Source organism: Netta rufina (genome assembly GCF_964035555.1).
Source record: "Netta rufina genome assembly, chromosome: 12".
In the NCBI taxonomy this organism is placed as follows: domain Eukaryota; kingdom Metazoa; phylum Chordata; class Aves; order Anseriformes; family Anatidae; genus Netta; species Netta rufina.
Window position 1 is genome coordinate 5,782,122 of NC_140135.1, and position 27,976 is coordinate 5,810,097.

A 27,976-nucleotide genomic window follows, 5' to 3' on the forward strand; every position below is an offset into this window, starting at 1 on the left:
TACATACAAGAAAGATGAAAGGCTTCTGCTGTAGTTAATAGCATGGGATGGTTTAATCCTGAAATAGCATCTTGCTCACACAAACAAAGTCTGTTTGTTTTTATGTGCCTATTTCTGGAAAGGCTACACTTCAAACTAACATTCTCTTTTGCATGCAAACACTAATATTTACCTTGACAAGATAATTTATTATCATTCTTAATTTTCTCTTCCTTTGAACGTTTCCGTTCTCCAACAAGACAGCAAAACCCTTGTATGGATAAACAACCCCCCGTGAACAAATCACCGCAGTTTAACACGTTCCTGCTCATCAGCTGAGCTGCAGTAGCTGCCCATAAACATGTTCATAGCTCTCTCCAATCCCAATTCACACCCTAAAGTGATGTTTAAGGTGGTGCAAGGTACTGTATCTTACTTAGCATTTTCAGTAGGCCAAGTGTGCCTAAGTAACAAGTTCTCCCTTTGTCAGGCACTATTCCTTTGTGAAAGGTGAAATGAGAAAAACACAAATACTGGGAGCTACGAAGTACAACAGTACATAAGTAATTCAAGACAGGACAATAGAGAATATTTTAAGGTGTAAAGAAAAGAAAGAGAAAATAATTCGCCATAGAAAAAAAACACAAACCTACATCAATCACTTTATCTATCTCACTGGCTGAGCAAACTCGGGAAATACAAAAGAAAGCAGAGCTGACTTCTGCTGAACTCCTGCTTGGCCTTGTGATTCAGTTTGTTCCCAAATTCAATGGATGAAAAGAGGCAGTGGATGTGCAAAGAAACAGTGTGGCTCTGTCTTCCATTATCCCAGCAAGGGAGATTAATAATCGTGATTCCAGTATCTATTCTCCCTCTCTATCCAGTAAAACAGCTTCAGTGCACACAGTTTACGTCAGTTTTCTCTGGATCCCCCTGAAAATGAACCTGTCTCTCAAATGCTCCCAGCAGATAAATAACAACACGTAAAATACAGACTTTGAAAGTATTTCTGTAGCAGGATGATGGAGAGACATGAAAGACAGGGTAGCTTATCTAGTTCCTTCCGCCAGCGCGCTTGGGACTTTTCCTATCCCAACAGGATGTGCTCCAGTGCTTTGCCCAAGCTCATTTTTAATCTCAAGGGATAGAACTTCCACCACTTCTCTTGGGAAACTGTGCCCCCAGCTCCAAGCCCTCACTACTAGATGTCTCCCAATCTCCTGTTACAAGTTTGTTCACTTTCAAGCCACCTCTGTTTCCCTCTGCAGAGGCACTGTCCCAACAAAAAGATGCTGCAGTCTCTTTTTGAGGTGCAGTAGCTCAGTGCAAAGTGGCTTTAGATGACCTGGTTTCAGACTGACTCCTCATATCAGCTCCCCGTTCTGTTGCTTCTATTTAGCATGGGGTGAGGTGAGATGGAGCTTCAGTGGTTCCTAAATAAGATGCTAATCTATGCGCCACATTGTACAAGCTTCTATCTGCTAAACGTGGGGACTTGTCACTTGTTCCTGCTGGCTGGTAAAATAGGATTGCACGAAAAAAGAGAAAGAATTTAACAGAAGTTATGATGAGCATCAAGGCCTTACCTGTCACAACCAGCTGCATGGTGAGGTTCTTATACAGGCCGTATTTTGCATTGCTCAGGACGATGGTGTAGTTGCCGGCGTGCTTTGGTCTCACGTCTCTTATGCCCAGTCTGTATTTCAGTGGCTCGGGCTCATAGCAAGTGTGGTTATCCTTGATCAGTTTGCCGTCTTTGTACCTGTTGTGAAAGTCTCATCAAGGCTCATCATTTGTGCACATGCCCGTTAAGCCCTCAAAAAACTTAACTGGTACCCAAATTAGAGTGGATAAAGAGTCACCCTGCAGAAACAGCAAGGGAAACACAGGCCTGGAAGTGCTGCTGGGATGGCACAGCTATTGCTTTGTCCTTCCTCACTAACACTGAACAGCATCTGCAGTGCTGTGGGCTTCATCCAACAGACAGGAGAAAGCAATTTTAATGAACCTGAATTATCAGTGCTTTTGCATGCTCAGCTATAATCAGAAGTGCACATCTAGCTTCCCCCAGATTATGCTGGACTGCAAACAGCAGCGAGATGTGCAGCTCTCGGTGCAGTAAATCACAGGCTAGCCAAAATCTGTGTCATCAGTTTTAAAACAAGATGGGAATTAATCACAGTTGTTTTTGGACATGTACGTAAGATCCTTTACTGTGTCTGAAAAAGCTAACGTCCGTGTCCTGGAGAGTTTACGGTCATTAAGAAGGTCAGTGAAGAATTTACAGTCCTGAACCTTCTCTAACGACAAGTGGGATAGCTGAGCCTACGCAGCCTTCTCCTCTTCACTGTTAACCCACCCTGCTCGTTTGGGTTATGAGTACGAAGCAGGCCAGACATTGCCACACACAGAGCTTTAGGTTTGGTGGAAGGAGAAGCTGGGGCACGTGTCCTACTGTCTTAGCGTGCTGGAAACCTCCTTTGCAGTCGTTTAAACAACTGCACTGAGAGACCTCCAACATCAACAGCTGTAGCACACAGGGAAGGCAGCTCTGGTGGTCCCAGCAGCCACCAAACTGCTCCACGCTGAGCCCCGAGAACAAAGCCTTGGCACAGGACAGGGGGATGGTCCCCGCTTCCACTCCCAGGAAGGTTTCCATCCCCTAAAAACCAGCAGCAATTAAAAATATCTGCCAGGCCACCGAAGCAGCACTCAGCCAGCCAGGGAGAAGCACACCCTGAAGGTGCTAACTCACCTGGGCTGCCTTCCCTGCCAGGACACACAAAGCCACAGCAGCTGTCGTCCTGTTAGAGGTGCACAAGGTGGGGTTGTAAAACACAGCACGGAACGAGTGACAGGGTTGAGGACAAGCAATTTAAGGGCAACAAGAGGAATGAATGTCTGCTGGACTTGCTGACACGTTGCCCTTGCTATTAACCTGATCCAACACACTCCAGGTGGAGCCTTCGTGGTGCTTAGGAGGATTCACTGCGCTGTCTGAAAGGATCTGATACTGCTGGTGGTACCCAGTTGGAGTAAATTATTCAAGAGATGTAGAGAAACAATTTCTCATGTTGATAACGTGCTCTGCAGCTTTCTAGTACACACTGCCTCTTTGCAGACTACCACTAATGCTGATAAACTGGCAGCCTTTCCCCACTAGCTTTCTACAATTCTGTGTCCAGTGTAAATGAACCCCCCCATTTTTCCTATAGGAACCTTTTTTTTTTGTATGACAAAGGGGGAAAGTGATAAGACAAGGGGAAATGGCCTCAGGTTGCACCAGGGGAGGTTTAGGTTGGCTATTAGGAGGAATTTCTTTACTGAAAGGGTTGTGCAGCACTGGAATAGGCTGCCCAGGGAAGTGGTTGAGTCACCATCCCTGGAGGTCTTCAAGGTATGTGTAGATGTAGAACTTAGGAACGTGGTTTAGTGATGGACTTTAGTACTAGGCTAAAGGTTGGACTAGGTGATCTCAGAGGTCTTTTCCAACCTGAGAGATTCCATGAGTCTATGAAAAAGAGCATGGGAAAGAGGTCTGGCTTGCCCAGCTGCAGAGAGCACTACCAAAAGGAGTCACATCGTGGCTGCACTGTGAGACCACAGCTGTGAGTAACCCCAAATTGCCTGTCTTGTGTCTGTTAAAAAACAGTGAAAATCTGTTCCAGACAGGAGACCAAAAGAAGGTCATGCTCTTCTGATTTTGCTCAGGGTGGTGGTACTCACCAGGTGACAGTTGGGCGAGGAAAGGCGTCCACCTTTGCAGCTAATTTCAGTGACTTGTGTCCTGATGTGATCTCGTAGTAAGGCCCTTTCTTATGTGAAACCGTAATGAAAGGTTTGTCTTGAAAAAGAAGAAAAGAGCAAGACAAATAAGGGCAGATCTATCTACCACAGTGTAGCGCTCACATCTTTGAATAGCGCCGTGTCTACCCTGGATTTTTTGCAATTACAGATCTGCAGAAGCTGCAGACAGCCAAATGCAATGACAGCCTGTTTGAGCAAGTTCCTGGCAAAGCTCTGCCACAGCCACTGAATTCTATCTCCAAATGAAAGAGTTTATATTTAAAGCAGAGAACTGGCATCTGCCATAGCCCTGGAGCAGTGTGTAAAAATGCCTGGGGTATTTCTCCCTGCGAATGCCAGCAGGCCAGGTTTTCCAGGGCATCCGCAGCCACGCTTGGTGCCAGGCTTTTCAAAGTAGTTCAGCTCCCAGTTAAGCCATGTCCTCCGAGATCTCAGTCTGGAACTCTCTGATGGTTTTTTGAAAACACTGTGCTGGATACTGACTCTTTCCTAGAATGATTCCAGATTATACATTATCAATGGTTGTTTTAACTAGCTGCCTTTCTTCCTAATGCCATTCGCCTATCGGCAGATTTAATAACATGGCATTATCCTTTCAGCTGAACAATCTTGGTTCTGGGGTGTTCTGGGTTAGCTGCAGAACTTACCATACACTGTGACTGTGACATTGGCCTCCAGCCTCGGCACATCGAATGTTTTGCAGGTATACATGCCTCCATCTTGCATGGTGACGTTTTGAATCGTCAGAATGCTGCCAACTTTATACACCGTTTCACTCTGGTCTATTTTTCTTCTAGGGTAAGGGCGCTGGAAGTTGGAAAAAAAGGAGGTCAAAAAGCAGCAGAAATGGGATTGTTTTGTTCATCCTTTCAAAGTCTGCCACTTAAGAAAAGCAGTGATTCATATCAAAATTATCATATCTCCCCATCACTGAAATAAATATTATACAAGACAAATCAGCAGGAAGGGCTCTTGTGTGAGCTTTCATTATCAAGTCTAATAAGAAAGAGAAACAGAGTGGAACTGCGGCACTTCTCCACTGAGACCTGGGCAGGCAGGTAAATAATGGGATGCAGCAAAGATCAGCCCTACTCAGGGACCAAAATCCCAGGGATCTCACTGCAAACAGCCTTTGGCTTCTGTAGGGTTACAGTTCTGCCTCTTTCTTTCCTGGTCACAGCCAGTTTTCTTGTCTTAGAAAGCAAGCCTACTTTCTGAAAGAACAACAGATACCTAACAGATAACAGACAGCCAAATACCAATGCAATTTCCTGAAAAATTTGAGAACGCATTGTATTCTTCTGATAGGATTGTGATCCTAGAGAAATTCTTCCTTTAACATGTTAGAAATCTAAGGAGGGGTCATAAAAAAACAACTCTCTTCCATCAGGTGGGGTTCAAGAAGCAAAAGTCAGTAACATCGTATTGCTTGAGCTTCTATAAATTCTATGTTATATTTTCTGCAGTTTCTTCACAGGAAAAAAAAAAGGAACAACAAACAAACATCCCAACATTCTTCCTTTAAGAAAACAAAATAAGTCCAAAAATAATCAATTTTTAGGGGTCACATTTTACTTTTCCAGGAGGCTTAGATGCTCCTTTGAAATGGATATTTTGCTGAATTAAAATAAAAAGAAGCAGTGAGTATTATATTGGATAAATGAATCTGATCTGGAAAATACGCCTTCTTCTCTCCGTTTTCCTTGGGAGAACTGAAAGGTTTCAGCACATCAAAGGGAATGCAGTCTCTCAGATGTTTCTACTTCAAATTCAGCATTTCCAAATTGCGTGCCATGGAAAGCACCAGAACCTACACTGAGAATTTAAATTTAATTCTTTGGTGAGATTTGAGGAGATACAATTGGCTTTTGTTTCACGTTGCTCTACTTGATAAATGCCAGGGTGGCTGAGCACGTTGACAACTTGCAGCCTTCACGGCTGCCTTTGAGACTTGGCACTTGCCAGAAAGAGGCTGCAAGAAATGAGACAGTTTTTTGTTCCAATGAGAAACATATTTAGTCTGAGATTTGCAGTTTAATTTGCAGGTTTAAGATGGTAGATAAAAGTTCTAGATTAATTCAAACTATAAATATAATCAATTGTAGGCATATGAATGGTTGACTGTATTTCAGAATAATAAGCAGTCAGTTTGCTCAGCCCCATGAACAACTCTTTCTCTTGGAGAGGAGGAGACTGCATCAAAGCAAAATCCTGAATTTTCATCAACTCACTCGCCCATTCGGACACGTCCATACGAGTTCGATGCGCCCATTGATGAAGGTTTCTGCTGTGCATTCCAAATTGAGAGTTTCTCCAACCAGCAGTTTTTTGGAATTTGCTTTCAGAGCTAGGTTCTGTACTCTGCCCTCTGAAACAAAAAGAGCAAAGGTATAACCACACAGCATCCTACGCATCAATGACATTTAAGAAGGAATCTGCTCCCTGAATGCCTCTCCAACATCTGCTCCTTTCAGTTTCCCAAATGCCTCGCCTTCTTCTGTCATTTCTATGGAAATTTTTGGAAACACCCACACAATGGAGAAGCCAGGTCAGTTGAATAAATGCCTGAACACCGGCCGATCAGACTAAGTGGGCATATGAGGACACAATAATTTATGAATTATTTTTCTGCGTTTTTCTGTGTTTGGCTCCAACTCTCAACCACCAGCTCCACAGCCACTCTGGTGCTGTTCTTGTACCTGTTCTCTTCATTCCTCATTCAGAAAAAAAAATAATTAAAAAGTACCTCAACATTTGTATACAGGAAAGAGGGCTAATTTTTATAAAACATTTCTCCTGCCCCCTGATGGCCAGCTACCCTTCGTTTTTGAATGGGATTGCCAAATCTTGGCCTTATATATTTATTGATGCTTTAGATACATCAAATGTGAAAAAGCCTGCATCACGGCCTTGCCTCTTTATCTGTCGTGCAAAATAGCAGATACACTTCTAAACACTATACAGCAATATGTTCTAGAGAATGGTCTTGCCTGTGTGCTTTGGGGCTAGATAAGGATGACCTAATGGGTTTTTTAGCTCTGCATTCATGATTCTAATAATAAATAATTACTCCAGCAATGAAAAAAAAAAAAAAAAAAAAAAGATTTACAGGACTTTTATTTGACTGCTATACAAATCCGTTGTTGTTTAAAGCTGAGTGCTAATTGTATAGCAGGATGCCATAATGTAATGGGAATGAAGTCACACTAAACTCTCCTCTGTGAAAAATACAATGTATGAAGAGAGAAAGAAAATACATTGAAAAGAAAGGAAAAATAAATTAGAAGTGGATTCTTATTAAACTCCAGCAGTCCAAAATGTAACATTTAGTTGTTTCAAATTTAGATTTTAATTATGTGCAGAAGCTCAACTGTAAATACAAGGGGAAGGGTATAGCACATCTCCAAGAGAAAAAAAAAAAAAAAAAAAAAAAAGTGAAGATGTGAATCAGAGCTTTAATGAGATTTTTATGCCATGATCTCGTGTGTTTAATGACCAGGAGCAAAAAGAAAGCTACTGTTTGTTTTATTCTAAACCAGCAATTGTCTTAATGTAAATATTGCTCTATCCAAGCAAACAAAGCCTTGGTGGGGTTTGAATAAAATGCTTCCATTCTGTACCACCTCAACACTTCATAATTTTTCAAAACCAGGACTGGATCAAATCCAAGCTCTGCTGAACAGGAGAAGAAGGGGAAGATTCAGTTGTCTCTAAGTGTTCCAGTTTGGACATGCTACAGACACATACCAGTTAAACAGATCAAATACCAGTAAGAAACAGCAATATTGTGGTCATGCCTTGGGCACGGTAGTCACTCACCCAACCTCTGTGCTAGGTAGTAGGATGTGAACACGCTTCCATTGACATTTGCAGTGCATGTGAGTAATCCAGAATAAATAAAATCATGAGAGGGGATGGAAAATCCTTTTTTTGGGTCCCACTCCATCTTCTTGGACTTGATCTCTACAGAATTGGGATACTGAAAGAGAGCAGGCAGACAGGAGGCTGGTGAGACATTCTGTTTCTCCTCAGATCATAGGGGTGACCAGCCAAAGCTGCTCTGCTTTGTAGACTGGGTAGATATTTGACCTTTCAGAGTAGTTGGTGATCTCATTGTACACATATCTCAGGCAGCTTCAACACATACAAAGAGAAAAGTCCACCCTGAGGTACGGCTGTGTTTGAAATCCTGAACTTGGACATCATAACTGGGGCTCTTGATTCGGCAGCCCCAGTCATCTCAGATCTTAGGCAAGATTCTGTGCTACCCATTGCAGGTCTCATTTCCCTCCTCTCTATACTGGAAATAATTATGCCTATCTTCCGGGAGGTTTAGAGGGTAATCTTTTTGGAAGTGCTGAGAACAAAATTGGCTTCTCCTCATGCTACACGTATGTACCTCATGTCTTTCTGGGATCTCACAGTACTTTAAGTGTTAAGTTAGACCTCTAAAAATCAGCAGTATTCATGTCACTAACTACCTGATGGCCTGTGGCTAGTCGTCAGCTTCTCTGTATATCACAGAAAGGGATGAGGCTCTTTCAAGGGGGAGCTATTGATTTCCACTAGGCACTGAAGCAGCCTGTGTGACTTGGGATGGTAAATCACAGGATGGCAGCAGTAAGGGGACTTAGTAACATAGACATTTGTTTTCCTAAATTCCTAAATATTTGTAGTGTTCTGCGATTCTTGAAAAAAAATAGTATCTTTAGGTTCTGCTTATGAGGAAGAAGCAAGAATATGAAAGGAAAATGTGGAAAATAAAGCAAAAACTCGTCCACTGTTATTGAACCCTATGTATTAGTTTATTATTAACACAAGGAGAAATGCTGATTTGCTAGAGAAAATGCAATTGGCTTTGCTTTCTAATCATTCTTGAAAATCCTGGAGAAAGGAACTGTGTGAATGTGAATAGAGACAAATAACTCAGGAGACTGTGAAAGAGCAGCTCACTGAATCGACCCATTTCAGCCCATTGCAGGCAGGTGTGTGGAAGCACAGCCTGCTGGTATGTCTTGTCAGCAGGACACAGGAAGGCTCTCTAGGACTGAGGATAGCTTGCAGGAGAGCTGAGACCACTTTGGGCTGAAAACTGAAGGGTTTAGAGAAACCATAGTGTGCCTAGAGTTGCCCCATGATAACTAAGAAATTTACTTGCATAATGCCTCTCCCTCCTTCACAGCAAATACTGGTTTCTCCAAGACCAGGCAAGGTAATGGTTTGCTTTTTAGAGCTACCAGGTTTTAGCTTTTGGAGTTAACAAAGAAAAGCTGTACTAGGGACTGCAAGTGAGAATTTCCCCAGTGATGCCATACCTTTGCTCTTCCCCTTTTTGTTGTGCAACACACAGTTTATTTCTCTGCCTCCAAATAAACAGTAGTCTAGTATCAGTAGCGTGCTTTAAATAGGACTCCGTTTAAATAACACTCCTGTGCTGAAGAAATTGCAGCTCTGGGCTTTGAGAGCTGATGCTCTTTCCTCTCGTGTGAATACACTTCTGATCAGGCTGACCTTGCTTTAGGTCACTTGTTATTAAGGAATTAAGACTATGGGGCAGCGACTGGTGGTGTTGCTTTGGGATAGCAGGCACGGCTTTCTTTTGGAACAGGGGTTCCCTTCTGATTGTAATAGCAAACATGGATTTCATGTAAGGACTTCCAAAGCAATGGAGCTGTGGCATCTCTGTGCAGAGCCATGAGGAAAATTCAGGGAAACTGCAGGAAGAGATCTGGGACCTGAGGCTTACTTGTGCTTTAACACCCATGAAGGTCAAAGCTGTAAGTAGCAAATGCACATTGAACCAGAGCAGTGACTAAACAGATCTGACAGGACTGAGAATGCTTTTTTTGCCCAGAATTAAAATCACGTTAAGCAAAATTAAAAGTTGGAGTTGTGTGTCTTAGCATGTGTTCCCTCGTAGCAGGGATGATGTGTGGGGTTAGCTGGGTTCTGTTTAATATTAGCAAGCCGTACCTTTCCCCATACATATTTAAAGGCCAGAGAGTGCAATGATTTTAAAGTATAATGGTAACATAAGGAACGTAATTTACGATGGGAAAAGTACATTTTTTACAAGAATAATAAAATGTGATAAAGTTGAATTTTATGGTTTGGCAGCTCTGCTCCCTAATGGCGAGGGAAAGGGGAAAGAAAAAATAACCCTACTCTGAGGCCCTTTTCAACACCGCACACATATTAAACATCTTCATACAATATTCAAAAATATATATTTCAACAACCAAACAAAAAACGTCAATGCTGCTCGAAGGAAGTCACAGCGGCTTTCCTCCCTTTGAAGTCCGCTGTCCGTAGGAGATTAAATTTGGAAGAAGAGGATGTTCTAAATTTGTCTGCTTGCCTTATTCACCTCTCTTCCCCCACCCTTACCTCCACCCCTTCTCCCACCCCGCTTCCTCTCCGCATGGGAAGCCGCCACCTTGGCTCCACACGGCGCTACGAAATTCCCAGACAGGGCAAAACAAGCGGCGACCTTCCCTCTGCGGGGCCCGGGGCTGGCTGCAGTGGCTCCTGGAGCCAACACACAGCTCCCAGAGCATGGTCTCGTGAGCAGCGACGTCCCTCCGGCTCCCAGCCTCACAAGGATCCCTGTGGGGAGCAGCACTCAGCATCTACATCCCTTCCCCACCGCCCAGCCGCTCGCCCTTGAAGGGGTAAAATCGTTTGGGGACAATTTTCCTTGCAATTCCAAAGAGAGATTTCAGTGAAGATTTCATTCCTCCAGCAGCTTGCAGCAAGGTAAAGGACTTGAGGTTGTGTTTGAAGAAATAACCAGGGGAGAGCTTAGGAGAGCAGGGTTGCCTATAAATAAGGGGATAAATCTGGAGGGCTGCTTTCTTGAGGCTCCAAGGCTGTATTTAAGCTCATGCGACTGTGCCGAAGTCAGCAGGAGTATTCCAGCAATGAATTTGGTTGAAGCAGGCTGAAATAAGATGGGGATGTTTCATTTTTATAGCCAAGGAGAAGGCAATAACACTTACCCAGGCTAAAGCGATAAGCTACACATGGAGAGGAGCCTTATTCCCCGCCTTTTAATCCCCACTGACAAAACTTAAAAACAGAGATCTGCTAAAGCAATAAGGCTCGTGCTGTCCCTGTGCACGTCTGCTGGAAGTTTGCCACTGGTGTCGGCAGCAGGCAGCGCTGTGTCGGGCCACCGTGAGTCCCTGCGGAGGAGCACACGCCTGGCCCAGGAGGGGTGAGGGCCTGCAGACCCCACCACCAGCACAGGATCTCCCCACCCTGGTATCACACCACATCCAGCAAAACGAGCGCATCTCTCACAGCATCTCCAGAGAGCAACCCTAAAGCCCTCCGACTGAGGCTGAGGAAGCCCTGGACCCTAAATTCCCATTTGTGTTCTACAAAATGGCCTTGGCCTGCACAGAGCACGCTGCAGCCTTGACAGTCACATGCGAGAGCTGCCGAAGGAAGCAGGAGCCGTTTATTTCTGAGGCTGAAACTTGGTTTAAATGTCTGAAATCAAGCAGAAATGGGCCACTGTTCTGAGGAGGTTCGAGGCATAAGAAGTGTGAGAGTAAGCCTTCATGGAGGTGGCTAATAGCCAGATGTCGTAGAAGGAATTTTGAAGAAAAATAGTGTTTTGTCGTCTGTCCTTGTCCATTTATGGCAGAGCATCAAGCCATGAGATGGGAAAATCATTTGATAAGCTCAGCCTAATCCCAGCCTCGTGCACAGTTCAGTGACAGCACAATGCGAGAGCAGAACGGTGCTTCCAGGTTTTTAGTACTTTTGCTATTTTATTTCTGAAGCTTCCCTAGCTTCATAAATTTTATTTCACATTTTTACCCATGGTGGTGGCAGCCCAGACTTGTTTGCGTTTCTCTGAAAGGCACTTACCTGGGTAAGCTTGGGCTTGATATCTGGAGAAGTAACTCGGCAGGGGACAACCACCGTCTTTGTCTCATCCGAAATGTAGATGATCTCGGGGTGTTCCGGGTGAATCTCCACAAAGGGATTTCTGTAGTCTGCGGAGAGAAGAACACCGATCGGCACAACTGACTCCACTGAGCGCCGGGATCCCAGTCACCAGCCACCCGTACCAAACCCTGCAGCGTGTGACAAGACATCCAGCGGTATCTTGTTTTCAAATGTTATCATCTAGGGGTTATTCATAGCCAGTGACCAAGAAGTGAATATCCCATTTCTAACTCTATTTCACTGGTTTGCAGTCTAAACTTTCAAAAGCTCCTTTTCCTGTCTATTCCACATCTGTAGAAATAAAGTTACTAATCAGCTCCACGGGCCTTCGTGGTGCTCTCGACTTCTTTCACAAGCGATTTGACACTGCATGTGCCACGGCAGCCAGGTGATGCACTCGGCCTAATAACCTGGCCGGGAAGCAACCTGTCACACCCTGGGGAACTGTGGGACCTTCTGCAGATTTGCCATAATAAATCAGAGCGGATAGACATGCACAGTTGAAATAAACAGGAATCTGAGGTAGTTTAAGTTAGTAAAGCTTCCAAGTCTCATTCACTGATTTTCCATTGTACGAATACGCTGATGGTCATCAGAATAATAAAAGACCATTTGTGAGATCCCAAAACCTTCAAGATTTTTCCAAACAGCATTCTTCGACTTGATACTCTGATGGTTTCAAACACCATTCAGCTAATCCAAGCAATCCAAACTACACCACACAGAGCAGGCAATCAACCACTTTTCCTTTGGATTACATTTTTGATAAGGAAGGATGTACGCGCTGCACAGTTACCTCAACCGGCTTATCCATGGCCTGCCCCCACACACTTAATTATATTTTGGCTACAAATGGCTTCACCTAAAACATGGGAAGTAGCTGACATGAAAGGATTGTGAATAATCTTCGTTGCAAAAATGTGCTCTGAAGTATTCTGACAGTACTTTACACAAGGATGTACCATGAGGAAATTAAAATCAGTTTTCAAAAGCCTGTTTCATTGCTCCCCAGTGGGCTGCTCTGGTAATGAACGCAGTTGGCCCCGGCTGACACATCGTCTCCATGGATTTGGAGGAGGCCTTCAACAATGGCCAAACGCTTTATGGCTTTGGAAATGGGAAACACCCACAGCATAGGTGACCTCTTCTGCAATGCTGTGTAATAAGGAAAATGTCCTCCTTGATGAAGATCATCAATGTATTTCCTGAACGACCCTGGCATCCTCATGCTGTGTTTCCTCTCTAATTCCTGATACAACATTAAGGGATTTTTTTTACAGAGAAAAAATCAATTACTTATTGCCTGGTGGCTCTAGCCACACTGCGCATCCAGAAATTGCCCCGAGTGGCACGTCCCTGTGCAAAAGGTTATAAAGTCCCCACGCTACCCAGTTAGACAGCAGTGCTCTTTGGCACACGTTGGGCTGAGCTTGCAGCACGGTGTGACAGCATCTCCAGTAAATACAGCATCGGTGACCGAGTGCCTCTCCGACACAGACGCCAAACCCAAGTCTGTGTTTAAGAGTCTGACCGGTGTGATCGTCTTGGTTTAGCACCGATGTATCAGGCCAGCTGGCCCCTACCTGTTCACCTCAGCCCATGCTCTCGTTCTCTCGTTTTACAGCTAGGGCTGTTGTGGCAGCTGTTCTGTGATTACAGAAAGCCCTAGTTGAAGAGTGTTGCAGTAAGGCTGTCTGTTCATCCCATTAAGCCTGCATTACTGTATCAGAGCTCTCGCCCTTCGTCATCTGTTAGAAGAACTGGGAATGCTCTAAAATTCCCAGGAAAAGATGATAAAATATTTCTCGAATGTTTTTAGCTAGTAAGGAAAAAAATCCCTGTATGTGGAGTTCTCAAAATTCCAATTTCTGGGGGTTGGGTCTTCTGGCTACTCTCAACAAAGGGTCTAAATAAATGGCAAAAGTCTCCAGAATTTCTCTTTTTCCAGTACCCCATCCCTGGCAAACAGTATTTTGCTTCAAATCACTGGGGATCCAGTTTTAGTTTGAAACAAGTGTTCACCCTTTGGACCCTAGTAGGGAGCTGTCATATTCCATACTGGATTGTAATTAAATAGGAGGTGAAGTGCTCAAGTATGTTGAATATTTCTGGGTAACAAGTGCTTTATATGTAAATGCTATAGCTATGCTTGCATTGTATTTTTATCTAGTCGTTGGTTTCCACCATGTCACTTAAGTGGGTGCGTGGTTTTGATGGTGAGTGACTTTGGAAATCATCCAGCAGCTCAGGGAGGTTTGATCTCCTTGAAATCAGTGCTGCTTCATGCTGACCTGCAGAACGGTTTGAACATGGAGTGTGGGGTTTGGGTTTGCTCCTCCCTTCCGAAGTACAACTCCCCTGACAAAGGAAAGCAGAGAGGTGGTTTATCTATCTCGCTGCCCCATGGCTGGTAACTCGCCTGGGAGCAGGTCATTCATTTGGCGCTGTCAGTGTTCATTTCTTTACTGATGACAACAGTCCTTGCTCAAGGAACGTCAGGGAAATACGTGAGTTCTCTCCCCTGGAATTAATCTTCAAAGCATGAGCTGGATGCAGAGCTCCTCTCCACAACCCAGCAGAGTTCCCCTGACAAAAACATGAAGGGTGAGAGGTAGGGATTGGCACAGGGAAGTGGGGCTGTTGACTTTGGGATTTTTGATCGCTTCATTTTAGCTCTGAGAACTGGAAATGGGATTCTTAGCAGCTGGAATGTACCAAGTGCTTCAGTCATGATGAGATCAAATGCTGGTGGAGCTCCTCGTGTGTATCAGGAAGGTCGCAAATGTTACAAAGATGTTTTAGAAAAGGCACTTGGATCACGGTGCAGGTACAAGGGATGCATGATGAACGTGGGGAGCTGTGACAAGGAGCTGTCAGTGGCACTGCAGAGCTCTTTTTGCACACTTTCTGAACTGAACAGGAGGCAGTGAAACAGAAGACAAAGACCAGCAATGTGGATGATGTCTATCTTTTCAAGCAATGTCTTTTCATGTCAGCTTTTATTCCCTGCCATTCATTTTTTTTTTTTTTCTGTGTTGGTCTATAAAAAAAACACCATGTACTTTGGAGTGAGGGCTTTTGAAGAAATATTATATGAGGGACACTAATTAGAATAAAAAATAGACCTCTAATCTCCCCACATTTAGGAAGTTTCAGATACACGTCTGAACTTTTTGGCTAGGCAGGCACTGGATCTAATCAAGCCTCAAGCTGAGAAACCTGATCTCAAGACCGCAACCCTGTAGCTTGTTCCAACCCCTAAAACTAATATGAAATATTTACACTCACTACAGTTTGTCTAATGCAGTTTCCCAAACAGGGCTGCTAAATTCTTAGATTGAGTTACATTACAAACATGTTTAATGTTTGTCTGTGGGCATTAATGCTGCTTAATGCAGTCTTGCTCTCCAGCTAAACCATACTTGGAGTATATCAAATGTGGTGATACTTTTACAGCCAAATTCAAAGCGTGTGCGAACGGTGAGCGGCCTTTCTGCTTAGAAGAAGACAATGTTCTTGGATCATTCGCTATAGAAAAAGGCAGAGGAAGTAGATTTGTGCAGATTTGCAACAAAAACTGGGAGCGCAAAAAAGTGTTAGGGGAGGCATATTCAAATCTACTTTTCTGGGTAAGAAGAGAAAAGAGCAATGTGCCACGTGACGGGGGATGGGACAAGGGTACAGGCCAAGAGGAAACTTGCTGTGAAAAAGGAGCTTTTTCGTACTAAAATATTCACGAACCTGGATCAAGTTTTAATTAAATGTTTCAACTGAAAAGATGGGAGCACTGAATTAAAAAATATTTTTGCCAATATTTTTTGAAGGAATTTCAGAATATCAATGTTTGTTTAAAAAGCAATAAATCAAAAGAAGGTGGTTAAGCAAAAGAGCTAAATAGCCCTAAAATGTGTGAAAACATTGAATTATGCAACAATTCAAACACCTTAGTCAAAACAGAATAAATTTTCTCTAAAATATTTCCTGTTCATGGAAAACAAACAATTATTTAACCTCATTCTCCTCCATCGTCTCTCCCCACCTCCAGGACTGACATCTACCAAATGTTCGGATTCACACCAGGACTAAAAATAATCCACTTTTTTCAGCTGTAAATGGAAAAGACACTCATTGTGATGCTACTAAACTACTGGAAAATACCTAAATGGGAAGCGTGAATTTATAGTATGTATAATAGGAACTGTATTTCATTCCTGATTGACTTTTAATGGCAGCCTCCACCTGCATTGCCATATGTCTAGCCAATAGCTAGAATTACACTATCCCAGATCATAAGTTGCAGTCCGAATTGGAAGCCAATATATATAAAGCCAGCCTTCTACAATCAGTATTTGAAATCTGGATAGTGCTGTAAAATCACTCAGCAATTAACAATAGCAAAAGGTAGCTTCTGGGTTATAAAGAAGGGACTGGGAAAGGAGGGGATGGCTTGAAAAGCAGTTGGTTGTTAGTCTCCAGTAGATGTCAGGTCTCACAGTCATTATTCTCTGTTTTGAAAAGAAGAGAAAAACATTATCTTTATGGGTTCTTCTCTTTCCTACAGTAATTGAGGTTTCCTAGAGCGTAACAGCCCTGTGCAGTAAGCAGGCATCTCTAATTTTTGTTATCTCGGTGCTTTATCCAGGTTACGGCTTTAGCCCAAAGAGCTCGCTGTCCACCAAAGAGGAGGGGACAGGTATTGATGTAGCGGGGCTGCTCCTGAGGTGGAGGTGGTAAAGAGGCAGCTGCCTGCAGGGCTGAGCTTTGGCACGAGAGCTTTAACACGAGGCTGTTGGTGGAAAGCAGCCCTGGAATGAACGGCGAAGGGTTGCAGGTGGGGATCAAGCACCAACCAAATAACTCTGGGTCTGTCAGTGAGGCCAGGCAGACATTTTGCCTCTGCCTGTGAAACTCTGCAAAAGAAATAATATTGTTGAGCCCCGAAGAGGACCAGCATAGAGGGCAACAGATCTGGGCATCGTGAAGTTTGCTCGTGCTTCATCCCAGCTGCTCGCAAACACACGTGAGCAGGAGCCAGCCGACCCCACTTGCTTTGGGCAGGAGCATTTTCCAGGCAGCTGGGCTGTTCACTTACCAGATAAGCAAATGTAAAGTGGCTCAGCTTTGGAGCTTAACAAAAAGACAAGGAATAAATGCTGAATAGACAACTCATCAACTACCAGCTGATAGTTTTGTTATATATACCCAGACAGAAAAGGGAATCCTTCATGAAACTCCTAAGCAGTTCAGGCTGACTGTGGCATGGAAAAATGATCTGCTGGAAGGCTGGGAGTGTCACTGCCAGCTTTACAGACGTGCTCACCAGCTTAAGTTAATCAGCAATCAATTTACTCACTGTGAAAAAGCCTCTTAGAGACAGAACTTTGTGAAACAAAAGGGACAGGGTCACTTTGCTTTAAAAATGATAACCTTGACCTCAAGGAAGATCTCAAATTCCAGATGGTGTAAATCAATCGCACTCAACTGCTGCCATTTGGAGAGCTGTGGCATGGGAAACACAGGTGCTGTCCTGCAATACAAGCCTCGGAAACTCTGCTCTTACCAGCACTGAACTCCAAGGAAGAAACTCGGCAAAGAAACGCTTTATGAAAATAGGGTATTTCCCTCTAGCCTGGCACATCTGTTCCTCCTCCTGAGCTGGGAAGGCAATATGCCCTATGAATCTTACCCATAAGAAAACACCATCAATTCCCATCGGACAGTTAAAAAGAATAATTTACTGCAGGCTGCAAAGCTCATTATATGTGAAGAAAGACAAGAGCTGCGCACGAGGGACTTATCAGCTGCAGCACCAGCTTGGAGGAGAGGGAAAGGCCCCTTCCCTTGGGTCTCAGACTGGCTGTCTAGCTCTGCAGGTCAGTGGAAGTTTGCAGGAAACTGCAGCCAGGCCAGGGTGTTACTGTTTACCCAGCCTGGCTGAAGAAGGAACACAAACAGCCAAGCCAAGGAAGCAGAGGCAGCGGGGCAGCGGCGGGGAAGGGGGCCTGCTGCTGTCCGGCCACAGGGATGGGACCGGACAGAAAAATCCCGTGTGCTGCACACAAAAGCAACCCAAAGGTCAAGTGCCTACAAGAACATTGTTTTCCTTCGGGCGGAGAAGCCCTTCATGTTGAAACTCTCGTTCTGTCTAGGAGGAGATTAATTGCTGCCTGGGATGAGCTGAGGGAGGGTCCCCTTTAACTCGGCGGTGTAAGAGCAATCACCCGGGGACGTGCAGTTCCCTCTCCGGGCCTGCACGGTGACAGCGTGTGAGTGCAGATACGGCACTGCTTCGCCTCGCGGTGACATCTGTTCTTTTGTTTAGCGCTATCTGTGCTGGAGGTGCCTATCTACCAGGAAGTGGTGGAGCTCTCCAAGTTTGTCATGCTCGCTTGCCATTTGAATTCCGTCCTCCCGCAGGCTCGAGGCCCCGTCCTGGCAGCTGGAGAAGCTGAGGGGCTTGAAAGCCCCCACCCTAGGAGCTCAGCGTGCCGTAGACCCAGGCTCTCTCCTCCAGCTTCTTGCTTTTCGGCGTTACATCACCTGCCTGCGTCTTCAGGACATCCTCCTGAGACATGTGCACAGGATTTTGTACAGAATTTCGAGTACTTTTTATTTCTGCTCATGTTTCTTACACCATGAAGGCAAATTGTCTCATGATATTTGTATCATATCTAAAGCCGTGGGGATAACACCACCTCTCCCTTCAGATACTATCCATCAGCCCAGAGAGACGAGGCACTAACTGGCCTTTGAGGCCAGTCATCCACTGCTGCTCCTTTCTGTGAAATTCCTGTTCTCTGAGTTTCAGTCAGAAAGGACCTGCAAAGATCACTCAGTCCAACCGTCAGCTACTCACTGTGCTTCTCTTTGTTCCTGCTAAAGGTAATTCTCTCACCCTATTTATTTCCTTCTACCCATCATATCTTAGAAGAGCAGACTTGCTGGAAAGTCTGGGTGATAAGAGTTTCCCAGGTCATTTTGTTAATTTTTTGACATAAACCCCATCAAGTTTGTCTTCCTCAAGGTCAAGAACAATCTGCTCCCTACGTTAATAGGATCATTAGCAGTTAAATGACACAGAGGTCAGAGCATTTGGGAAAGCTTTACAGGGAGATTGCCTGGTCTGCTCCGTTCTTCCTGGTAAACTATCAAAGCTGCTTCTAGGTACAGCAGTAACTCCTATAAAGTCACTTGTTTTGAAACCGGACCTTTGAAAATAAAGGACTTTCCAGTTTGGCAGGGAAATGAAAAGAATTGGTGGTGGAATGTTTAGATTAAACAGAAAGCAGAATATTTTATCTGTAGGCAAAACAAAAGTAACTGCAAAGGCCCCAGAAGCCATTCTGAGTCAACACGAAGCATTCTGCTTTGGGCAAATGAAATGCATTCTTCTCCTGGAGATTGCTGTCAGAAACACAGGAATATCCGTAGAGAAAAATAGTACTTTACAAAATGTTACTTCGAAAAATTGTAGGAGCAAAATTCTTTTCGATGCCAAGGAAAAGCCAATAACAACAAAAAAGCCAAAATGGATTGAACAACAACAAAAAACAACCCAAGTCTTGATAATTTGGCTGAAACATGTTTCAAGCATCAGATGAATTCATGGAATGTGGCTATCTATAACGCTAGATTTTAGGCAGATGTAGACGTAGGAAATATTCACCAGGATCACTGAAGTCCCATCACTAAGAACTAGTCTCCTGCATGAGCTGCTGCCAGCCGCAGAGCTTGGGTGAAGCTGGGCAGTTAGTGCTTGCTGGGTGGATAGGCAATGGGGAGGAAGAAGTGGGGGAAGTGTGCTGGTGATTTTGGCTGTCAGGCTTTCAATTAGGAGTTATTAATGAAGAGGAGGGGACAGTTACCTCTTCCTGCTGGGATGGTGAGTGTTGTCACTGACACAGTGCCAAGATGTCGTGCTGCTCACTCAGCATTGTATCTTACAAGGCTCCTCCACTTCAAAGTGGTCCTTTAGGGTATGGCGTGAAGACACTGAATGTCTCGATTGAGAATTGAAATGATCTTATTTTTCCTCTGGACCCAGTCCTTAATACTTGAGGAACAACAGAGAGGGGCTGACCCAGCCCGTGTTCCCACGTCATGTGGCCCTAAACACTGCTGACTAGGATCTGGTGCCAAAGCCGTCCAGCAGTCTGCACAGGACAGCCAGCTTATCTGCTGGGCTCCACACCGAGCAGACAGGACACCGTTTGCCTATCTCGGTTTGCTGAGTGTTTGGCAGCAAGTGTAGCTGTCTTGGTGTCTCCAGCTTGAAAGGAAGAAGAAATGCAGCTCCAACTCTGTTCTCATTGGTAATATCTCCTGGAAAGCAAGCCAAAGCCCAAGTCGAGGCTGTCACCCCGGGCCTGCATTTCTGCTTCTCACATTCAGATTATCTCTGTGAACTGTCAAGAGAATTAAGGAGGCAGAAATCGGCTTCAAAGAATGTCGGAACCAAAATATGATCTCATGTGAGGGGTGCTTTCATGCACTTCCCTCCTCTTTAGATTTTTCTCAGGGAGGAAGGATGAAGAAGATGGACTTCCCATCTCTGGGCTGTCCCATGTGATAAAGAGGAGGCTGTGGTTGATGTGACACTTCACCCTGGTGCTGTACTTGTACCACCTGCCCTCCTCATTCTTCTCAGCAGCGAGGAGAGAGAGCTCGTGTCCTTCCTTGGGGACGTCTTGCTGCTGGAGCTGACGAGCAGTGAGATGCGAGCTGTGACAGGACAAGCAGCTTGGATGCATCCCTCTTCCCTTCCACTTAGCTACGGAGGAAGAGGAGCTAGCAGGAAAGGCTGGATGAATTTAAGCAGACAGCAAGTAGTGGAAGATTTTCCTTCTTCTGTGGGCTATGCTCACATGGGTGGCTTAAACAGCCCTCAGATTTCACGAGGAGCCTTAACAGGATTAACAAGTCCTTAACAGGACTTGAGATCCCACACAGAAGTCTGCCTTGCTTGCAATTTCATTTCCAGTTCTTGTGCTTTGGAGCCTGGCAGTGCAGCAGTACAGCTTGGGTCTGAAGTGCTTCATGGTATCTGTATGAACTTTAAAAGGAGCCCGAACACGATTTCTGCACGGGGATATCTCCTACTTACACCATGTTGCTGGGAACATCGGTGTTGATAACCAAATGTATGGAAGCAAATGAGTCCCTCAACCCTGCCACGTGCCTAATTGACCGTAACACTGAGATGCTGAAACACCAGCAGCTGAACTACCATGGGTAGGAAGATGCAGTTAAAATGCTCACCATCTGCGTGTTCAAAGAGTGAACAACACAAGGCACAAGCAGGAATTAGTTATTCTAGTAGTTATTCTTGGGTGGCCGCCAGCACTGATGTCCTGGGCTCACGTATATTGCTCTGTGGTGAGACTCGTGTTGGTTTTGAAGTCGTTGTGAACCAGCCCTATCATAGCCCTACTTATTTAAAGAACCGGAGCAACAGCCCTGCTTTGCATAAAAATAACACAGGCTGTCTGCTGCTGACTTGCTCTCCCCATGTTTTGCTCTCCCTGACTGTCCTAGCAAAGCAGCACCACTGCTGTGTGAGGACGGGAAGCCAAGCCCAGCTTGGAAACTTGGAGGAACTTTTCTAGGCAGTATTTAGCAAGATGTGACCAGCTTCAGTTACCACAGTAATAACGCTGGGCAAGGTGCTGATGGAGGGAAGCAAGGCAGAGCTGAGCTCATGCTGCTGATTCACCGACTGAGTGGCACAGGAAGGGGTAGCAAATCCCATACTGCAGCTAAGGACTGCGAGGGGAAAGCACAGCAAAAGCTGAGGCAGCATTTCAGCTCTCAGGGAGCTCTCCCAGCCGACACACCGAGGGCTGTCTTACTTGGAGGCAGTTGCTTTGCTGACAGTAACAGGATTTCGGATAGCTGAGAGCTGCAAGTCCTGACTTCTGTCTAGGCTGCGGTCTGGAACAGCACTTGGGGAAGGTGGAGAAAATCTTCTTGTCTCTGTTTTCCTCCTTCTCTAAGCCATGTTTAATTTGATATGTGCTATAGAAAACCTAGCAGAGAGGGGTCTCTATCAGAACACACAACAGCCAGCCTGCCCCTTCCCTGGGCCCAGCAATCCCAAAGGTGGCAATGAGTGTGTCCCCCACGGGGACCATCCATGAGGCTGGGAAGGATAATTGCAGGAGACAAGAGCAAATTCACAGCATTTGCAGTGAAACACTGTCCACATGAGCCTTTCTGAGTCTGGAGATGGTGGGTGGCTGTCTCTGTCCCCCTGTTCACTGACTGTGGCCACGGGAGAGCTGCTGGGCTGCTCTCGGGTCATCGACCCAAGCTGCCTTTCGCTGCAGAGGTTTCCCCTCAGAGTTGCAATGAAGTTAAACGACCACATTAAGAAACTCCCAACTATTTCTGGTCCAGCCCTAAGCTACGTTGTATGTCCAACCAGGAGATGGGCAACGGGAGGAGGGGGTTGTCTGCCTTTTAGTTACAGTCCCTGGGACTTGCAGCTGCAGCAGGAAGCAGAAAAGGCTTCAGGAACAATCGTTCAGGATTAAGGTCCTGAGCTCTGCCTCCCTGCAGACTGTCGGAGCGCAGCTGAGGCGTGGGGGCTGACCCTGCTGCCTTTGGGTCCCCTATGATCTGACTGATGTGCAGGGGTCACGGCTCAATTGCGCCGGGGGAGAGCTGCTGAGTGCCAGATTCTGACAGAGCTTAGAAGCTCCACCAGGGAGGCTGTAAAAACAGAAGCAAGCACAGGAAATAATAGCCAATAAGCAGGGCTTCCGATACAATCATGTTCTCATTTCGGTGTCAAGCAGCAGGCCAGGAATGAAGGGAAAAAATACCATTCCCCTTCCTTTTTTGGCAATAATGGCTCGTAACCTCTGAGGAATCTCCAGCCTTCAGGGTCTGGCTCAATATTTTCTCACTCCACCTGGCTCAGTCCTATAAACACCCTGCCGAGCGCACGCTCTCTCCACAAAACATGCAGAGAGATGTCTTTTGGACTTCTCCTTTGTCTGGCACTCACTGGGAACTGTGAGTTTCTTCACTAGAGACAGCCGATGGCTTTCTTAGTGATGCCCAGACACTGTGAGACCAAATCCCTTACGAAGGCATGTTTAAATAGTTAAGAACATCATGGGTATGGTCTGAACGCCCTCCTTAACTCCACAACTCACAGCTCCCTTACTGGCCAACACTTTCCTTGTCCCCAGAGCAGCCTGCTGGCATCCAGCAAACACACACAGGAATTACAGGGGAAGAAGAGCACGCCCTGCAGACAGCATCCATGCAGAGGTATAAATAGCTTTGTTTCAAGCAGCTTCCCCAGCCTGGCAGGCCAGGTCCCAGCAGGCACTTGCAGCCTTGCAGCCCGAGCTGGGCTCTGGAAGTGGTGGGCAAGCAGCTGGCTGGGCAGGACACGGAGCAGAGAGCACAAGCGGCTCAATTTCTGTACGCTTTTTCTTCAAAACTTTTACAGCACAGGACTTTTAAAACTCTGGGCAAGAGTTTCTAGAGCGGGGAGGGCATATTACATGAGGAAATCGCATCTGAGAGAGGAGAATAGATTGATTTAGAGCAAACACGCAGTGCTGTTTTTAGGGAGAACCTTGGCACAGCAGGCTCAAGCTAGCAAGAGGACATCCTGTGATTTTTTTTTTTTTTTAGATTAGCACTGCTCCAAGTGCATCGCCAGCAAGCATTTCATAACTTGAGATATTTTCTTAAGGAAAATGCTCAGGCAGTCCCAAAAGATCCATAACATTTCCTGCACGTGCTCCCGCCGTAGAGTAATGAAGTCCCGGGTAGCTGGCCAGGGCACTGAATCAGGATAGAGGATTGAGTTTTCAATGCACTGTTTCCTGAAGTGTAGGCATTGGGCTGGGTTAACAATATTAGATGCGGGGCATCTGAGCAGTGTTTAATGAGAAAAGGAAACAGCTCAGCACAAGAACTAGGGCGGATAAAGAAACCAGGGCTTAGAGTAACAAGGAAAAATAAGAAAAAGGAAATAGAAAGGCAGAAAAAAAGTGACTGCAGGAACTAACAAGTAACACCAAAAAGCTACTTTCCGATAAGAGAAAGACTTACTGGGAAAGCAGGATGAGGGCAGAAAGGGACTATTTTCAACAGACATACAGAGACAGGAAAATCTTATCCACGTGCATCAGCCAGGTGTGTTCACCTAGCAGTTCAGAAGTCAAATTTAGCTGTGTGGGCAGACCGCGGTCCCCTGGTGATGGGAGTCACGCCTCGTGCTGGTCTCACCGTGGTTAGCAGCACCGTGAGGCTGTGGGAGCTGCCCAGCCCATCCACAAGCGTGTCCTGCAGGCAGACAGCTCACTGAACTGCACAGATCACATCCAGCTCATTGCATCTCCAGCATTTGTTTCATTCCCAACACTTCAAGAACCCCATTTTAGCAGCTACTGGAAAAACTAAATTAACTCATTTGTATGCGTGGGGAACTGAACAGTAACCCTATTCAGCACCAAAGCAGCTCATGCCATCCCCTGTCCCAGCCCCAGAAGGTTAGCTCCTTTGTCTAATTACTCACAACCTCAGCCTGGAAGGTCCAAGATGATTCAATAGTTTACCAGTGCATTTGTCAAATAGATTGGGAAAAAATATCAGCATTTTCTGGGAATATTTTAAGAAGAATTCCCATTACTGACATGGTTGTTCGGTGTGTTAGTCACTTGATTACAGCAGACCACTCTCCTCTGAAGTTTCTGTTTCCATTTGTTATTGGATCTGAGCTCAGCGATTCTGACACACGGAGGAGAGGCAGCTCAAAGAGAACAGAAATGAGCAGTGGGCCATTTTTTACAAAAGCCAGGAAAATATGTACAGTGCGGTCATCCAGCTTTGCTAAGTACGCCTCACGGATGTGAAGGACAAAGCTGCACACAAACGTGTAGGAGAGACAGGAATTACAAAAACCCTTCTCAGGGAGTTTCATGCCTGGGAAGGAAGGGGAAGACTTGGGTATTGAGGGTGAATCTTAGGAAAAGCACTCTGCTAGCAAAACCCCCTAGGATAAAAGAATTTAGTCTTAAAAGTAAAAGAGCATAAAAGACGTTTAAAGAATCAGCGTGTCAGTTATTTGGCACACAAAAATAGGCAGGTTTTCAAGTTTTGTCTAGTTTTCAAGTCCCGGAATTGAACAAGATAGCTAATTTCTGGTTGTCACATCCGTGTCCCCATGAGTTGAGCTGGCCTGACAATCCAGGTGTAACCCAGCCTCTGCAAAACGCCGGAGCTGGTGCCTGCAGGGTCAGCGGGGAGGTGGGATTTGGGAAAGCTGAGTTGGGTGGCTTGTTGTACCTAGCACGGATCCAACAGCTCAGCCGAACACAGTTTAGGTCACCAAGAAGGCATAAAACCGAAAGAAAGCCAAGTTCTTACCTCTAACAAAGACGTAAATCTTGGCCATGAGGTCCTTGTTGGATGGGGAGTCGTCATGGATGCAGGTGAAGTAACCGGTGTCGTTGGCCGTCACTTTCCTGACGACGAGCGTGCTGCAGCTCTGCCGCGTGCTATTTCGGCAGCTGCTGAGGTGCACCCTGGGGTCTTCCCTCTGGTCCTCCCTCAAAAGCCAGCTCACCGAAGGTGCCCCCCTGTCAACACAACGCACCGAAATTAATGACAGGGTCACGACTGCAGACAAAATTTGGGCTTCCTTCTTGCTAAGTGTTGTCGATATTCCTAATGTTCCTAAGCCTGTCATTTGGACACGAATGAATAAGGCTGTGGGGTGCTTGCATTACCAGCCATAAAAAAGTAAGGGGGATCACACCACACTCACCAACAGGACAAGGGGAATTCCAGAACTGGTCTCTAGGAGCTGTGGCAAGCTAACTTCTGGAGGAAAGCTTAATTTTTATTTTAGCAGACATCCTGAACACGAGATTGTTTTTATAATGCTATGTTTTAGGCACTTCAAACATTTGAAAGCACCAGATAAAATTATATGTTTCTTCCAAGCTGAGGACTTTGCATATTTTAACAGCTACATTAACTTATACTTTCTTTTAACTCTAAGGCTGCATGTAGGGAGAACATTTATGTAACTTCTCATCACCTTTCTTGTTTAATCAGCAGTGACTCAATCTTGATTTTGTGAAGGGTCTGGAACTAATCAGATTACAGATCTTAGAATATCTGCTCAAGACACATTTTTTTTTCCATTCCCCTCATCACGGCAGCCAGAACATAAAACCAGCAGGACAGATAGGTACAGCACCTCACCCACCTGACCCATTCCGTGCCTTATTTATGAACACAGCTAGTGTCAAACGCAATTTTACGTAGCTCACTGACAAAAAGCAAAGCCATTTTACAACCTGTTGCTGGACTCAGAGGGAGCTTTCAGCAGACCCAAGTTAGCTCAGCAACGGGCGCTGGCTGTGCTGGTCGTGCTGTGCCGAAACCAGCAGGGCACAGCATGGTGGCAGGAGCTTCTGGAGCCCCGTCCTGCTCGGGATGTGCTCTGAGGTCCCTGGGGAAGAGCCAGTACAGGCTGAGCCTGCTGTGTGGTAAGAGTACGGTCTTGTTGTAGTAGTTGTTGCTGGTCAGTGTGGAAACCAGTGGGGACGGGAGCAATGGGCTGTGGATTCATCTGGGGAAGATGGAGCTCGTGTTGCTGTTGGAGGGAGGCAGTGCCCTCCTGCCGTGCTGTTCTGACGGACCCCTCACCCCTTCTCCCTCCCTCGGTGAGTTCCCAGTGACCCAGCGGCTTTGGCTGAGCTGAGGAAGGAGTAAGGAGCTCTGGATTTCCCCAGTTGAGTGTCACCAGGGAGAAATCCGGTCTAGACACGTCTCCTCGGCGCAGAGATGCTAGTACTCGGTGTATCTAGCGAGCTGTGTGACATTTCCAGTCAGCGAGGAGCCCCGACGACCCTTTCTGTGCCAGTGGCTTTGCAGCGGTGCAGTCGGTGCCGTAAGGGAAGGCATTTGCCAGCAAATTCAGTGACACTTAAGCAAACATCCTCTTGGCCCCCGTTTCTGCCCGTCCTTCTGTCGCCTTCCTGGAGATGATGTGGTCGCGGGGCTGAGCTCTCCAGGTTATTCCCAGCACGTAGGGGAACGAGAACCCTGGGAGAAGCGTGAACATCCTCCCTGGTGGGCAGCCTCACCCCCGCTGGGTGCACGGTGGACTTGGACGGCCCCACCTTGTCCGTCACAGCAGCTTCCTGGCCTCCAGAGCACCGGATTGCTTTGTGGCGGGGAGGTCCCTCCAGTGCTCTCTCCCTACCTTATTAACGTCATTACTGACGTAATGACCCCTTCCATCAAGAAACGGGACTCCTGGCCCTGAACGTGAACTCTGCCACTTCACGTTCAGCTCCCACCCAGTGCTCAGGTCCCTGCCCCTCTGCCCTCACCCAGTCTGGTTTCTGCAACGGCTGGAAACCTGCAGAGCAGATCGGGGCTTCACAGCAATCTGTGTCCTCACACGCGCCCGCTTTCTCCACCTGCCCGTTTTATCCAGGTGGAGGATGAAGGCTTTGGCCACTGCTTCTGGATTTTCACACAGCTGGCCAAGGGGAGTCACAGCAGTAGCTGCAGTTTCAGCCAGGCTGCCAAAAAGGAGGAAATCCTGGCCAAAAACCTCCAATGAGTGGAGGCAGAGGGAGGTGGAGCATTAACACGGCGAGTTCAGCCTCCAGCAGCTGCCTGCTCGGCCTGCCATCTTGTGCTGAGCCCTGCTGCTCTCCGGAGGGACCTCGGAGCTGGTGTGTCAGCGGGTGGCAGGCATCGGGGTCTGGGTCAGGGGATCTCATGCTCCCAGTGCAGAAATCTCGCTTGCAGCCCCAGCTCTTGGGTGAGGTGAGCAACTTGAGCGCTCTGGGCCTCTGCTTCCCTGCGAGCATCGCAGGTACTGCTTCCTGCCAGCCCTGCTGGGGGGTTCATTGCTTCACGTCCATAAAGCAATTTCGGAACACAGCCAGCACAGTTGAAGTGCTAATAATTTCTTCATCTATTCATTCATCTGGTGGTACGAGAAAACAGGGTGTTGCTAGAGATGAAATAGGCCGTGGATGGAGAACTGCTGCAAAGTAGTGGTTTAATTGGCCTGCAGCACCACACTGACCTCGTGTCCACATATCATGTTTTATGAAGCACTGCATCGAGATTTTAAAGGACTGTTTAAACTTTCTTGCCATCATCCTTGCTGTTTGCCAAGCTAAAAATACCATTGTAAGGTTGTTTTGACCTCATAAGCCACGCAGATAGCTGGAGGTAC

General features: G+C 46.0%; 1 protein-coding gene across 2 annotated transcripts in view; it reads right to left on the reverse strand.

The window, feature by feature from the left end:
- The window catches only part of LOC311213779 (vascular endothelial growth factor receptor kdr-like), a 131,131-nt gene that overhangs the window by 67,289 nt on the left and 35,866 nt on the right, over nt 1–27,976 (reverse strand). For both annotated transcript variants that reach the window (XM_084294012.1, XM_084294011.1), the window contains exons 3-9: nt 25,135–25,346; nt 11,665–11,792; nt 7,606–7,765; nt 6,018–6,154; nt 4,434–4,593; nt 3,706–3,823; nt 1,566–1,741 (exon numbers count right to left, since the gene is read on the reverse strand). In XM_084294012.1, the coding sequence (XP_084150138.1) occupies nt 1,566–1,741; nt 3,706–3,823; nt 4,434–4,593; nt 6,018–6,154; nt 7,606–7,765; nt 11,665–11,792; nt 25,135–25,346 (1,091 nt within the window). The remainder of the gene's footprint in view (nt 1–1,565; nt 1,742–3,705; nt 3,824–4,433; nt 4,594–6,017; nt 6,155–7,605; nt 7,766–11,664; nt 11,793–25,134; nt 25,347–27,976) is intronic.